The sequence below is a fragment of the Sceloporus occidentalis genome, unplaced genomic scaffold, assembly GCF_023333645.1.
Source record: "Sceloporus occidentalis isolate IW3139 unplaced genomic scaffold, rSceOcc1.0.p SCAF_6, whole genome shotgun sequence".
NCBI classification, from domain to species: domain Eukaryota; kingdom Metazoa; phylum Chordata; class Lepidosauria; order Squamata; family Phrynosomatidae; genus Sceloporus; species Sceloporus occidentalis.
The window spans coordinates 122,745,009-122,761,327 of NW_028316986.1; the positions used below are offsets into that span (position 1 = coordinate 122,745,009).

The window sequence follows — 16,319 nt, forward strand, 5'->3', positions numbered from 1 at the left end:
CGTTACCTAAATTACATGTATCAGTCTTAGCTTTATTGTTATAAAATACCATTAAAATAAAGTGGATTTCACATCTCCAAAATGAATGTGAACATATTTAGAAAATGACTAAACACCCATGCCATCATGAAAAATTCTTCCTGGACAAATATTCACTACAAAATAAAATCAGACTTTAACATTATATACAAGAACAAGAATATAGATTAGCCAAAGAGTAGCAGATAGTTTGATGTATATTATTAGACAGAAACCATCTGCAAAAGAAGTTTCTATTCTATACAGGGGTGGGGGATTACAGAGCATATGCTTCAAAATGCTGCAATAGAAGGGAAAAACTGATAAAATCAATAATCTTTAAAAAGAGAATTTGTATGCAAACTTTACCAAATTATAACATTAACCATTGAAAACCAAATAAAAATTGTGAGACAAAAGCATTACTTCAGCAATGAAGAACAAAATCTTCATAGTTAGGATGTAGCCACGTACAAATCCATGCACATATGTCTTAAATAAATTAAGTAAAAAATGATTTACATGATTGGGAGGGAGAAATAAGTGAAATATATGAAAGAAAAAATATTAAGCACAATTCCACATATACTCTGTATGTAGTTTAACAAAAACTATCACATTCATCTTTAAAGACTAAATAAACATTGTGAGGTAAAACCACCACTTAGGGGGGGAAGTTGTATTTGTTGCATATGTCTTAAATAGTTTTCACAAAGGTGGTCTAACCATTCTCTTTCTGTAATGTGGACTTTGTCTAATCAACATTTTCTTCATAGCATGGATACCTTAACTTAGATATTGCTGTCTTTTCTCCTAACACTGAATATTTTTCTTGTGTTAAAAGTTTTACATATCAAGACACTGATATTTAAATGTACAATCTCCAAAGAGCATGAATGTGCACAAACAAAATTAATAATACTTTTTTGTTTCGACCTCTACACTAATTTCTCAGTGCCTAGCAAAGCTAAAGTGCTGGATCATTTGGTTTCATTGCAACTATTTAATGCATTTTGAAATCATATTAATATAACTGAATGCAATATTTTTAAGGAGACAAAATTAAATCTATAGGTAGAATTACAGGAAGATATGAGTAGGAACAGATAACAGAAGCAGAGGTTCATTACAAACTTGGGTTAATACGAATGAAATGATAACAACTGCAGCTACGTACCCTAACATACTCACTCAGTCATCAGGCTAACAGCTTTAAGCATATCATCTACTTAGCAAAATTTTACAAGATGGTCACTGTCAAAAGATCTTTTGATTCTCTCCCTCCTTCTAGCAAAATGGGCAATTTCACTTAATAAGTACTAGAGAAATGTATTTCTTATTTAAACTGACTTTTTGCAATTAAAGCCAAATTGGAAGGTAAATTTTCAAGGTTTTATTTTCTACTCATTAATAATCTCAAATATCTTTTTGCCTTTAAAAAATCTGCTGCATCCCATAACTACATAGACCAGTAGGCTAAGGACTCAACAAAATTAAGTGAACAGGTTTGCCAGATTTATATTCACCTTTTAAATCCAATGCCAAAAACGTATGCTTGAATTTTTAAAGAAACAAATTAAATTTGTATTGTGGCAAATATGCTCAGTTTGTATCATCTATATGCTTTGGAAAAACTGTACATTTATTTCTTTTTGGTCTGATGAAAGAAGTGTCTTCACAACCATAACATCTTTAAAATAATTCTATGGCTCAAACACCTACAATGCATTGCTCACTTGACTTGAAAAATGACATTGCATTATTACTAATCTATATGCTGAAGCATCCAAGTCAAGATTAACAGCCTTTTTTCCTCTGAAATTGTGGGTGCCTTCACCACCTTCTTATTGAACATAGGATTATTAGCACCTGCAAATGAAACTCTGAAGTGCTTCCCTCTTCCCATGATGAATAGCACCCTGTCTCATGTTGCTGGGAGTTCAAAGAGTGTACCAGCTAGGCAGACGTTAATTGTTATGACCAATTAAATTACCAAGCCTGCTCAGACAATGCCCCTGTACCTTGTTTCAGTGTCTATAAAAGTACTCATAAAATTGCACAAACAAGTGAACAAATCAATATCTGAGGTACCAAGTATTAGCATTAGTATACCATTAGTAGATGTGACTTAGTGAAAGCTATGTCCAGTTATCACTGTGACTGTTGACCAAACTACTGTATATTGGGGATAAGCACTATAGTTTTTAAAAGGATTGTTGCATATAAAACTACGGCCGCAGTTAAACATCCCTTCAGCATAGCGTAACAATATGCATGCAGATCTTATGCTATGCTAACCTATATACCACCTCACATCTACTTTAAAGTTCTGAAGCTGCATCACTTAGGCGTTCAAATGATGTCTGGCAATACCTCCCCCCTCCCCCAAATACCTGGACTCACAACAGAGACATCAACACTAACATCTATGGGGGTGCTTTAGAGGTCTCAGTGTTTCTGTAATCATCACAGCTCCTGGTGGAGGGGAAGCGAGGGAGGGATTGCTTCTCCAATCCTTCCAGTTCAGATTACAGCATGGAAAGCCTGTCTGAATATATATATATATATGCACTAACCTCTGTTGTCGTAGAATTATCAAAACTGAATGATCCTGCAGATTCTATTTCTAAACAAGCCAATAATGGTGAGAAAGTCTAACAATTCTGTAAGCAGGGGAGAGAACTATGAAAAGCAATCCAATTTAAATATATTCTATTGTCTGGTAATGCTAATATTGCGGCAATAGTTGCATTCGTATTTTAAAAAATACTTGAAAGTGATACACAATCATTCCTGTTAATATCTTCAGAGTTAACTAAAGTATAAGCCAAACTCAACTCTCTGTGTTCATATGTCACTAACTAGTAACAGATCTTAAACATGCTAATATCTAAGTGATTCCTGGAAGAGAAAGGTTATTATTCACATTTTGGCTATGAGGAGTTAATTACTTCTTGTCAATGAGTGAAATGTATCTTTCCCGTGAACTACAAATTATGGAAATTATATCAGCCAATTTTTCCACATTCTGATATGCCATTACAGTTGTGAAATCTGTGAGTGCTATTAATAAAAAAAACCACCTACTTTCATATTGTACATGTATTTGTACCACTGACATTTGGCATCTACTCTGGAACAGAGACTTTCCTGTGAGTCAAGCCTTACTAATCCTCCATCTAATTTTATTTTGGTAAGATAAATGTAGTGGTTTTCCTCTCAAGAAAGACTGAAGCATATTTTTCAATATATACTTCATGCCTGAACAGTGCACATATCTAAATGTAGTGTATTTTTTAAGCTATTGGTATTCCAAAGGAACTCTGAGATTGTGAGAAATACACAGCATTTGCAGACATATTGGTAGCACTTGTTGTCAACAATCTTGCTAAAAATGGGGAGTGTATACATGTAACTATAATAATCTCTAATGATTAAAAATGGATTTTCCAAGAATCAACTGGAATCCCCTATGAATCCTGAATTTTGGTAGGAAACGATCATTTTCCTTATGGCATAAGACTATATTATCAGATATTGCCTTTCCAGACTGGCAAATGTAACAGTAACTTCTTCAATTTGTTATTCAAAGCTATTCTGTTTCTATTTAAATAACAATGCCAAACAAAATATAAGATACTTACGAGCCTTTTTATTTTTGAGCAAAGGCATATGTTAGAACTTTTTCAAATAACCTATTTACAGCTCAGTGCCATCAGTCAATCTTATGTCAAGTAGAAGTGACTCATAATAGACAGTCTGAAGCCAATTCGACTGACATAATTTTGTTTGTTTTACAACAGTGAAATTAAACTACAAATTAAAGATGTAACAGTGTAGCATATGATCTCTATTAAATATAAAAAAGGACAATAAATTAAAATAAATACTACTGAACATACATACTGAAGAAGCATACGTCATTGTGTGGTTAAATATGTATACTTGTTCAAAATGCTGATGCTATCAACATTGATATATTCTTTGAGATAAAAAGGAAACCTTTACTGTTTATAAACTGTTAAGTTGTATAATAAGAAGCAGCATTTTGAATCAATGTCTTCCCATTTATACAGGTTAAATTTATGTTTACAAGTATAGTTTCTACCAGATTGGTTTGAATTAAAAATGTATTTCTGCAGCTGCAAATATATGCTTTAGAGAAAGTATAACCCAAAACACATTTTAGAGAGAGTGAATTGTGTAATGGTATGGCACAGGCATGTGCTAAACCCACTAGAAGGAAAGTGATTAAAAAGGAAAACCAAAATGTATTGCAGTTCAGCAGGGGTGGACATATTTTTGGTCCTCTTGAAATAACAAAACATTACTATAACCTAACTGACAAACATAAATACACAGGTATAACACAACTACTTTCCCCTAGGCAAATAAGACATCTACAGCAAATAAAAAATATATCGAAGAGAAGCATATTTACATTAAATATAAATGAATGACTATATACATTAGTTTTGGTCACAGACCTTTAAACACCATATACAGTTGTCCATATTCCCCAATTTTTTAATCTGAGAATTCAACCCTCCACAGCTTGAAAATATTAATACAGTCAGCCCTCCACATTCGTGGTGGTTAGGGGAACAAGACCCCCATGAATGTGGAAAATCCACAAATAACTCCTCCCCCACAAAGCAGCCATTTCCAGGAGGGGAGGGGCTCAGGGAATGGGGTGCTCCTTTCCTCTGGCCCCTTCCCACCCTGGAAAGGCTTCACAGACATTTCTTCCAAGTCTTTCCAGGGTGGGAGGTGTTCAAGGTTTAACATATGCAAATAACCAAAATAAATCACTAATGTCAAACCTGCGAATGTGTGTGGGGAGGGGGGACTCTGTGTGTGTGTGTGTGTGTGTGTGCATAAATTCCAAAAAGCAAACCTTAATTTTGCCATTTTATATAAGAGACACCGTTTTACTATGCCACTATATTTAGTGGGACTTGATCATCCATGAATTTTGGTATCCAGGGGAGTCCTGGAACTGAACCATGGATTCACTATGTAATACGCACAGTCACAATAAAAATCAACCAGTATAAAACACTATAAACACAATAAAGATTGGACTAAGCTGCTATATCAGCATAGCAAATCATCCTAAATGCAGAAATATGTTACACATTCAGCTATCAAAGTAATACTATTTTCACAAGGAAAGACAGATTCTGTATGGTTTTCTTTCAGCAGAAGAGTTTGACTCCAGGCATCCTATAAAAAGAGTATGTCATGAACACTTGAAAAGGGGTTAAACTTCACCCAAACCACAGGCAAAGTCTCTCTTGATATAGAATATGCAGAAACCTGCCTTCCAGCAATGAAAAGGAAATATATCAAATCTAGACCACACAAAGGTATTCCTGAATTGAGCAAAATACTTTACAAGTTATCTGGAACTAATAAGAGATCACCCAAATTTAACTGAGAACATTTCCTCTATTCTGCTATCATTGTATTCTGTGTCTCTATACTGTACCAGATAATGACAAACAATTAGTTTATTGGCTCCAGTTGACCCTGAAGTTAACAGGATAGAAGAAACTTGTAATTTAAGCTATATAGTATCTTCTTTATGCTTCCGAGGTGAACTTTCATGACTAACACTGCCATCAATGAAAGCAGTGCTGAGCCAAACTGTTAACATTATTTCTCAGGTCACACAAGTGATAAGAGGTGAAATAAAACTCAAGCTACAAAGAGAAAATCCATCAGCTTTCTAAATATTGAAGTTTAGGAACCACTACTGTATAGTCATGTGAGAAGAGAAGCAGGGCTTTGACAGGAGATAACAAGGGTGGAATAGAAAGAAAGGTGCAGGGAGAGGTAACAAGCATTTGCCAGGCCCAAGGAATTGCCTGCTTTAAGGGTAGGCTGGGCTTGTTCAGCGTGGGGAACTATTCGGGCTCTTCTTGCTTGAGACTGAACAACTAATATGAGAAGAGAAAGAGTTTCCACTTGGAAGCTGAGATGTGGAGAAGGGTCAGTTTACCAATTTTGAATGTCTGAAATGTCAATCACATTCAAGATGTGAATTATAGGAAAATACAAGTGATTGTGAGTCTACAGATGGGCAGGCTGCATACCTGTTACTGTAGTTCCTTGAGTGGTCATCTGTGAACACACACAAATGTGTTATCCTGCACCTGCACAGAGCACCGTTTGGAACCATCTAGAAAGTTATATAAGCGTTTTTGTCAGTAGCCCTGCCAACCTCCAGCAACCCCATATAAGCGGTCCCCCAATGAAACTACCTTGCAATTGATGCCGAAACAGCCATTCATAGGGGCCAGCAGGACACGACCATGGGAGGGCATAATTCAACTGGTTCTGTGCCTACAGAAGCTAAGAATAACTGTTACTCAGAATTATGGCATCTCACAATAACATAAAATGTTAGTGCGTTCTGCAACAGGTGGATACCACCAATAAACTATCTTTTCCAAACATTTCAAGAGTGAAATTGTCTTATCAACCTTTTTCACAAGCTGGAAAACAAGAATCAATCATTGTTAACAAGACTTTCTCTTCCAGAAAGCCAGACAAAATATTTAGGTCCAGCAAACTCCCTCTAACCCTGGGGTGGGTAACTTTGTAGGATTAGGGGGACAGACACATTGATCCCTCAGTAATCCTTGGAGTGGGTGTAGTCTCTTCCACCTACACACACACACACACACAGAGAGAGAGAGAGAGAGAGACAGAGACAGAGAGAGAGTGTGTTTTACTTGCCCTAAACTTTGTATAGTGTAGTATTTTTAAATATGTTGTTAGCTACTGTGAGTCTCATTACTGGGAGAAAAGTGAGCTTTTTCCAGGGCTTAAATTGTTCCATGGGCCCTCAAATGCAGTGAAAATGCTCTCCATACCCCCAAAGTCAAATACTTTCTTCAAAAAAAAAATCACAAAATTGTTGTTGTTGTTTTTAACCTCTTAGGGGTTTATAAATGTGGTAGAAATGCCTCTGCATCTCACAGAAATAATTTTGGGACATTCGGGGAGGTGTACGTGCAAAAACACTTATGAACCCTGAGGATATAAAAAAAGGTCTTGCGGGGCTACTTATGGCCCACAGGCCACCTTTTGCCCACCCTGCTCTAACCTTTGATATACTTTGTTTCAACAAACAATCTTTCCTGCATGCACTTATATGAGAGCTCACTACTTTTTATGGCATGTTAATTCTGTTTCTGCTGTAGCTTGGTGAATCTTATTAAATAAAAGCCACACTCTCCAGACCAAAACCATATGAAAGCTGTGACAGAGGAAAATTCCCAAGCCAATAAGAAAGGGTAAGCTCAGCATATTTTCACAAATCACACAATTAGTTCTAGCCAGATTCCTGGAGCTTACTTCAATAAATGTAGAACTTATGGCAAGTTGCCTATATTCATACACAGTACCTCAGAACTGAAACTTATCCTATTGTAACAGGTGGAATTCTTTTTCTGTACCCCCTCAAGAACAAATCTATTAAATTAAGCAATATAAAGAAGAAATAGTTTTCTTCTATTCTGCTCCTCCTTCATCCTATATGTGCAATCTCAGGAAGAAGACTCCATGAGCACACAATTTTTATTCCATACCATTAAACACAATATTTTAACATTATTGTTCTGTTCCCCCTCAATGCAAATGGAATGATAGGCTCCAAGTTCAGTCTGATCAAGGTTGGAATCCTACACGTGGGAGAAAGCCCAGTGGGACTTCCAAATAGCTCTGTGAAATAACAATGGCAAGTGACTTTGGCACATAATTGTTGTTGTTATATTTCTACTCTTTCATACTATATAGCTTTAATGAGCAATCCTTTGCTTCTTTTGAGAGTAGTAGAAGGGCTGAAGAATGTGATTCTCTTTCTATTTGGGCAAAATTCCTTCAGGTGCAGAGGTGGGAAATGCTTTCACAGTGGTGAGGCCAGGAAAGGAGCATTGTAGAGAAAGCCAGAGGATCTTATGTTCATTCCTTCCTTTGATATGCTCACAACTGGGGCCATGAACTAAATCAGCCCACTGATGTCAGTGGGAGAGATTCTTGGAAGAAGGTGTTGGAAGACGAATGGTAAAAGCATCCTACCCAGGCTCACATGATTTTGGAAATGGCAACTTCCTCCACTCCTAGAGGATTGTCTTGCAAATTACCATTTTTAAAAGTTTTTTGAATTTGTTGCTTTAGCTAAGTCACTGTCACTTTTCATGAAATACAAATGTACAATCAGATATAAAATGTGATTTATAAAATGGGGAAAGAATGTTGTTTTAGGCACACAAAAGATTCAGCTTCATTATTACTTTCTTACATACACTGCCTTCACTATAAAAATAAGGTTTCAGGGTTTGACATGCCTGTGCCATGAAAATACCCCCCCATCCATTTTTGCTGGATGAAGTGCAAAGTGGGAATGCCAAGAATCTCGGGGACTGGAGCTGGCTTTTACTTTTTGTGCATGGAAGTAATAAAACTCAAATAAGAGGAGTCCAGTTGGAGTAGATGGAAAATTTCCATTTCCATATCGTTATTTCATCCGTACTGTGAGGTCTACAAGAAACTGAGCAACAGTACAAAAGGCTATTATAAGGATGTTATTGTTCTTCATCTTCTAGTACCATACATATAAAGAAGCGTGCAGTCAGAATCACGACATTCTGCAGCCCTTCTACTACTCTCAGAAGAAGCAAAGGATTGCTCATTAAAGCTATATAGTATGAAAGAGTAGAAATATAACAACAACAATTATGTGCCGGAAGGGTAGACTAATTAAGGTGGTTTAGGTTATGTGAAACAACAATTCTACTACATGAAATAAGAATTTTCAGAATAAAGTTTTCACAAAAAAACCCTGCCATGCAGGGATACATAATCAAAGCAGTACTGACAGATGGCCATATCCCTTATCTAAAATGTTTGAGACCAGATGTTTTCCGTATTTCAGATTATTACAGATTTTGGAATATCTACACATACATAATGAGGTATCTTGGAGATGGGCCCCAAGTGTAAACATTAAATTCACTTATGTTTCATAAACAACTTGTAAAAACATAGTGTGAAGGTAATTTTAAACAATTGTTCAAAATAATTTTGCACATGAAATAAAGTTTGAGTACATTAAACCATCAGAAAGAAAAGATGTCATATCTCAACCACTCATGAAAAAAGTTTTAGCTTTAGAGTATTTTTTGGATTTCAGAATGCACCAACTTATATTTTAAAATCTTTGTAAAAATCATTTGTGAAATACCGTAGATTGCTTTTAAAAATTACAACCATGCTGACTTTAAGACAAAGCCTTGTAAGAATACAAGCTGGCATTTGATATCACTGACAGTATTACAGACAACTGTGTTTTATGTATAAAACTGGAGCTAACATCTTTGGGCAGAACTTAACACAGTTTTACATGGCATTCATGTAACCATTTCAGTATTTCAGTATCAGATCACCCAAACATGTGTTAGAGGTAACAAAAATGCCACTCGGCTTAAACTCAAGATTCATGTTTTTGCATGGATATGAGCCAACAGACAGACCTCCTCATGTTGTGTGCCCTTGGACAGGTATGTCCTGTTGCCTCTTCAGTCAAACAAGTTAGGGGGGGGGGGGGAGTAGAGTTTTTCACTTTTCTATTTCAGTGTATTTTTTAATAGAGTAGCTTTCTTTCTTAAGTAAGATAGCAAATGATGGCTAAACTTCCTTTCATGAAGTTTAAATATTTGCTCATGGAGATATGTTATCCCATCCCTGCACAACCCCCATGCAGAATAGCAACATTGCACAACATGTGTCAATGACTGGATGTTGCTGTGAAATGTGCAATTTCCAGAATTCAAAGCATAATTCACAACTGCAATGTGCAACCCAAATGCACAGTGCACAACTACAGTGCACATCATTTCTATATGCTCTTCCATCACTGTCAGCAAAGTACATCTACTGCACTACTCACCTCCAATCCATATGTCGCTAACAGAATGCCAGCCCTAATGTGACTAAATTCCAGAGACAGCAAGCTCATTAAACAATACAATATTCAGAAAGGGTTCAATATGCAAATACCAGACTTTGCCAAAACTGAGAAGCCAGTAAACTAGTCAGACCACTGCAGATCGGTTTTCTTTCTGACATCAGTTTTAAACTCTCACTTAAAAACTAAAACTAAAGTGTAAAACTTTACATGCTGATGTAATGTGAAATTATTTGCAGAGAAATACATCCATCAGTTTGCCAAAAGCAAACACACATTTTAAAGCAATGACAGAAAATCAGCAGAAGTTCAGAAAGTCAAGGCTCAAAAAATGGCACTCCCTGGTCTTGGACAAAGCTTCAGAGGCATTTAGAAAAGTGAAAGGCCTTTCTGTTTTCCAAGAATCTCCAATGTTTAGTGTAGTTGAATGGGGTAGTGCACAAAAGATCAGGCAGGAAACCAAGGTCCCAAATTATTTCATGCATTATTGTGAAAATCACACATTTGGAAAAGAGGGGTACACCAGGAAACTAAGGTTCAAAACACACTGCAGAAATAATGCAGTTTGAGACTGCTTTAACTGCCTTTGCTCAGTGCTAGGGAATACTGGGAAGTGTAGTTTATTGTGGCAGCAGAGCTCTCTGACAGAGAAGGCTAAATGTCTCACAAAACTACAGTTCCCGGAATTCCCTAGCATTGAGCCAAGGAAGTTAAAGTGGTCTCAAAGTGGGTTATTTCAGCAATGTGTTTTCGACTTCAGTTACCTCTAGTTCACCCAACACACTTACCCCATGTGTTCTTAAATGCATCTTTCTTTAAAACTTTATATGGCTCATTACACAGATATACAGAAACAACGTGGTAATGTGTAAATTGGCTAACAACGTGGTAATGTGTAAATTGGCTATCAATAAACTACCTCTGTGAGGAGGCAGATAATTGTGAAACATTTTAATCAGCTGAAACATTTTAATCATCTACCAGAAAATTTCCACTGTAACCATACACCATACAAATGAACTTTTTATTATGTAGATATTAACCAAAAATTATGTGCAAGCTCAGGATCAACTGGCCTTTCAGAAAATTCCTGTTTTTGGCCCATTTTGCATAACTCTTAGTGTGAAACAAATTTTAACTACAAGTGCTATTATTAAAAGTTTTGTTTCACTCAGACTGTAAGTGAAAGCATCAACACTGATCTGGGTAAAGCTGAGTAAATTTCTTAAGAAGTACCTATTTATTACCCTGATAGTAAGCTAAATACACACTGGCCAAGATCCTATATCAGAACATAGTTCCCCTTACACAGTCCCATCTCCTTCCACCTGCCTCTTACCACAGCTATCAAGCCCTGGGAGGGGTTGGTGCTGCTCACCCTTTACCAGTGGGGAAGGGATGGAGGGGGCAGTGAATCAGACCATGAAGCAGCAATTCAACTAAGCTCAATGGGAGGGGAAAAATTAGGATGCACGTACAGATACAGTGCACCCTCCTTTTCCTTCTCCCATGTTTTCATGGACTTAATCGCCTCTCCATCTTCCATCACTGGGGAGCAGATCCTCCTGGGGCTTGACAGCTGACAACAGGAGAAGTTTCCAGATGGAGTGTAAGACTAAGAGAATAAGTCTCTCTGCACCATTCAAAAATGATATACACAAGTGTAAATATTATTTACATGTACACATGCCACTAACAGTATGCTGGGCACTAACTATCCAAGTGTTAAAGACAATTACAAAACTTTTTTAACCATTCCAAATCCCCAGCCAAAAGTTTATTTAGACAGTGAGATGCATCCAGAAAACTGCAATTCAACCTTTGAAAATACAATTCTTAAGACAATTAATATTATTGTAGAAAACAGTCAAGCATACTATGGCCAGAATCCAGTGGTGTACTTCTGCTAGACTCCATGATACTAGATGGTGAAATACATCACAGGATCTTGGCCTATATTACCATAACCTATACATTACCTGAACTGTGGAGCTAATTTCAGATGCAAAACCTCCTGTAATGGGGGCTTCATGACTGATCAGCAACCGCCCTGTCTTGGCCACAGACTGGAAGACAAATACATTTTTAAAATTACATGAGTAGTATAAAGCAGAATAAATAATTACTTTCTGCAACTAGAATACACAAAATATGTATGTTTGAGTGCAAAATTGTAATTAAAACACTATCACTTTTGTTGGACGTTATGTCTGTAGAGTATTTCACCACAAATTTGAGCTGGATCTCTAACTATTGGTGACTTCAAACAGAATCATATAAATATAACAATACACAATTCAATAAACAACCTATTATGAGCATAAAGTACTATAACAGAGAATGCTATTATGAAGAATAGCAAAATGAGGACTCAGCAAAAGCGAATGAGAAATCACCCAGGGTCAGGGGCTTTGCCAGCAGATAATGCTCACCAACATTCTCTGAAGATGCCAGCCATAGATGCTGGCGAAACTTCAGGAATAAATAATAATTCTTCCAGAACATGGCCACATAGCCCAAAAAAAAAACCACAAAAAGATGGATGCTGGCCATGAAAGCCTTTGACTTCACATACTATAATAAACTTTGTTTTAAGAAATCATTTACATACAGTACAGATGTCCTTTTGTTTTTAAAAATCAGCTATATCAAAGCATATTAAATCCTCTCTCAATCATAGCCAAGTATCTTGTAAGATTTTTCAATGACTGGCTATGATGAGAGCCAGAGCAGACAGGTGGGAAAGACTGCCCCAGGCCACTTTGACCACAAGTGAGTTGGGACCACAGTGACCACACAGCCCACTCCAAAAGGGGGCCACCACAACAGGATTCAACCCACACCGTCAGGAGACAGATTAGACTGGCTCCTTTTTGCTCCTGTCCAAAGGACCAGAGCATGGAGTCGGAGTGGCTTCAGGCCACTTTGAGGGGCATGCATCATATAAACACCACACCCTCAAAATGGCGGGAAGCCACTTTTTTTGGCCCATCTGTTCTGGGTCTAAGTTAAGTGTTTCTTTGTTTGTTTTTTCCTAGTTAGGCTTTTCTGTACTTGGGTACAGAAAAGGCTTCTAGCCAGACCTCTTCTGCAGCCTTCATTCTGGTCCAAGATCTACTCTCACCTCAAGCTCACTGCCTGCTGCTCACAGTCTAACTATAGCTGAGAGAAACTTTTCATGTTGTTGTCTTAAGTGACCTTTAAACTATAGTTTCTTCTATTTCCCCCTTCTGTCTTCTTGACTAAATCCCCCACCACAACTGCCCAAATACATCTCCCTGAGTAGAATGTGAACTGAGCATTGGCCAACCCATTATTTTATCCATGTACAATTCTCCCAACAGTTGCAAATAACAGAAAGCTATGTGATACCACCAGTCTACCCAACCAGAAATCTTTTTTTCATAAAGCCAGCCATTTGTTTACTATAATCTACAAAACACCACTTCAACTGCCATCCTAACATTTAAACACTGTGACATCTCTGTCCAAAAGTAAGAATAAAAGATACAGTTTGATACCACTTTACAATTAACACTTCATCTCTTACTACAATCAGTCCCCCACATTCACTGGTTTCCCTTTAATGGATTTGATGATTTGCAGATTTCATTAATATGATTTCTCTAGGAATCTCTAGGTCTTCCATTGTGATTTTATGATCAACGTCTGGCAAAAATTGACACAGAGTTCTGCTAGAGGACCCAGAGTCTTAGAGAGCTAGGAGTTGATGACAGAATCATGCTGGAGAACCTAGATTTCTAGAGAGAACACAGTAATCAAATCTGCAAATCAACAAAATTTCATTCATGATTTTTATTTATATTTATTTATATTTGTGGTTTTTCCACTTTTGAGGGGGGATGCTTCAATAAAGAGCCCAACTTTGGTTCACTTATAGCAGAGGCTATTTAAATTAAAGCAGGCTACAAAATAACACTACCCTATATGCATTTTGTACCATGGGTTTATTTTATTTATGGGCTGTACAGCACAGTGCATGTAAGCACTACACCAAAGATGCGGTGTGATGCTGCCCACCATCTGGGCAGACAAGCAGCGTGGGGGCAGCATCTGGATGGCTGGCAGGTGGACGCCACAGCCTCACTCCGCCCCGAAGCTGGCTCTTTATGCCATTCTATTGAGGCCCTTGCTCACCATGGTGATTTGCTATACTTCACAGTGTAATTACACATAATGTGAGAAGACTGTTTCAAAAAGAAAAGCACTAGGTGACATCATTAATTTAAAGAGAAGCCTACTTTTTTTTAGGACTGAATAAATATTGAAAGGATATAAAGAAATCCTCACAGTACAATCAATTCCAACTACTTTCCAGAAGATTATTTTGATATGTGAAAGCTATTATCCAAAATAATCTGCCCTACATTAACAATACATGAATAATCTGCCCTACATCAAATGCCTATCAGAATCAAAATCCATAAAGTTCAATTGTATTTCATTCCAGTTAAGCCTCTGGCCTGAATAATGTACAACATGTACATTTGTTCTGGTGTATATATATATGCTGTTGAAATCCACCACCACTTGTAAGCTTCTATTATGTGCACAAAGTGAAAAACTCACACAAATGAAATTGAGGACTATGCCAATTAGGGTTGCCATACCTCTGGACCTCGAAACCGGGGAAAATGTAGGACAAAAATTTCAAATGTAGGACACACAAACATGTGTCCTACATTTGAAATTTTTGTCCTACATTTTCCCTCGCCGCTTGGGCTCCGCCCCCGCCGCGATCGCAGCGAGGCCCAGGGCCCAGGCGGGGAGGGAAAGCCTCCCTGAGTGAAGGATTTCCTCCCCACTTGGGCCCCCGGCCTTGCCGCAATCGCGGCGGGGAGCGGAGGCCCAAGCGGCGCGGGAAAGCCTCCGCCTTAAGGAGGCTTTCAGTCACCGCCTGGGCCCCCGGCCTCACCGCGATTGCGGCAGGGAGCGGAGGCCCAAGCGGCGCGGGAAAGCCTCCCTCAGCTTGCCACATCCTGCCCGGGGGCGGGGGCAAACCGGGGCGGGACCGTGCGGACCCGCCCCAAACCGGGAAAGTCCCGCCCCCAGGCGGGATATGGCAAGCCTAATGCCAATCCATCTGTTGGATTTGACTTTTGAGAATTATTTCTTTGTAGTCCTCAGTCCTTCTTGTTCTATGTAAATGCAGGATGATAACTTCTCAATTTTCTCTTATAGTTCAGACATTGATAGGTGGAGTACTTTAAATTTCCACCAAGTTCTTTTCATGTTTACCAGTATGCCATTAGGAATCGCATGTTTAACAGCACTGCTATGAAAACAATCAGTTTTTATTTCATTTGCTACAGGAATTGTTAAAAAAGGAAACACAGCCTACTCAGACAGCAAGATCAGAAAAAGGAAATCATATTCCTCATGGAGCTTTACCAAAGAACATATATGTAAATCAGTGAATTAAATAATAATATAAATGATACACTGACAACTATATCAAATGCAATGGCTGCTGCAAATATAGCCCTGTTCAGGCATTCACCTTCATGTGTGGAGGGACAAATTGTGGTATGAATGTGGGCATGCACGTAAGCTTCAACAAATGTTAACATGAACTAGACAGCATCACAGGCCTTTGCATGCTGAGTACAAAGACCCACAGAGGACTTTGTACCATGTCCCACTAACATAAATTACAACACTTCTATCATCCAGAACCTAGTAATGCAGTCAAATGTTTTTGCCACTAGGGATTCTAGGTTTTGTTTTGAAAATGAATGCCATTAAAAAAAAAAAAAAACCATTGATGACAACATTTGACTACAAGTGCATTTTGGCTCACCATCTTTTTCATCATGGCTGAACTAAACACCTCAACTGACTCTGCATTTATTTCCAACAGAACACTTAACATTCTTTGATCAAACCCTAACATAACACAGATGATATTGCTATTTAGGACTGAGAAATGCACGAATGCACATTGTTATGGCAATACAGGGCAAGAACTATAATGGCACATACGTATTCCATCTGCAGTGTGTGTGTGTGTGTGTGTGTGTGTGTGTGTGTGTGTGTGTAAAATAACTGGACTGATTTCTTCAAGAGCTATTAAGGATTATTTTTCCATAAACCATTAGGTTTGCAGAAGAATAAGAGTTTCAGCACTTCCTTCAATGACTTTTTTGTTAGTAAAGAGGAAGCACTTTCCACAATTAACTGCTAAAAATCAAGAAAGCCCAGCTATTCCCATACATATCTCTCATATGAAAAGTAGTGAGGGTTACTCCATACCATCACAAATTGAAGTGGAAAACAGACTTAAAAGATAAGTGACTTTCCAGTC

The 16,319-nt window shown here is 37.7% G+C and overlaps 1 protein-coding gene across 3 annotated transcripts in view; it reads right to left on the reverse strand.

Moving 5' to 3' along the window:
* Positions 1 to 16,319, reverse strand: part of BCKDHB (branched chain keto acid dehydrogenase E1 subunit beta) — a 62,127-nt gene that overhangs the window by 14,550 nt on the left and 31,258 nt on the right. For all 3 annotated transcript variants that reach the window (XR_016281785.1, XM_089530858.1, XM_089530859.1), the window contains exon 9: positions 11,974 to 12,060. Coding sequence is in view for 2 of the 3 variants with exons in the window: in XM_089530858.1 (XP_089386984.1) it covers positions 11,974 to 12,060 (87 nt within the window). In the remaining variant the exon portion in view is untranslated. The remainder of the gene's footprint in view (positions 1 to 11,973; positions 12,061 to 16,319) is intronic.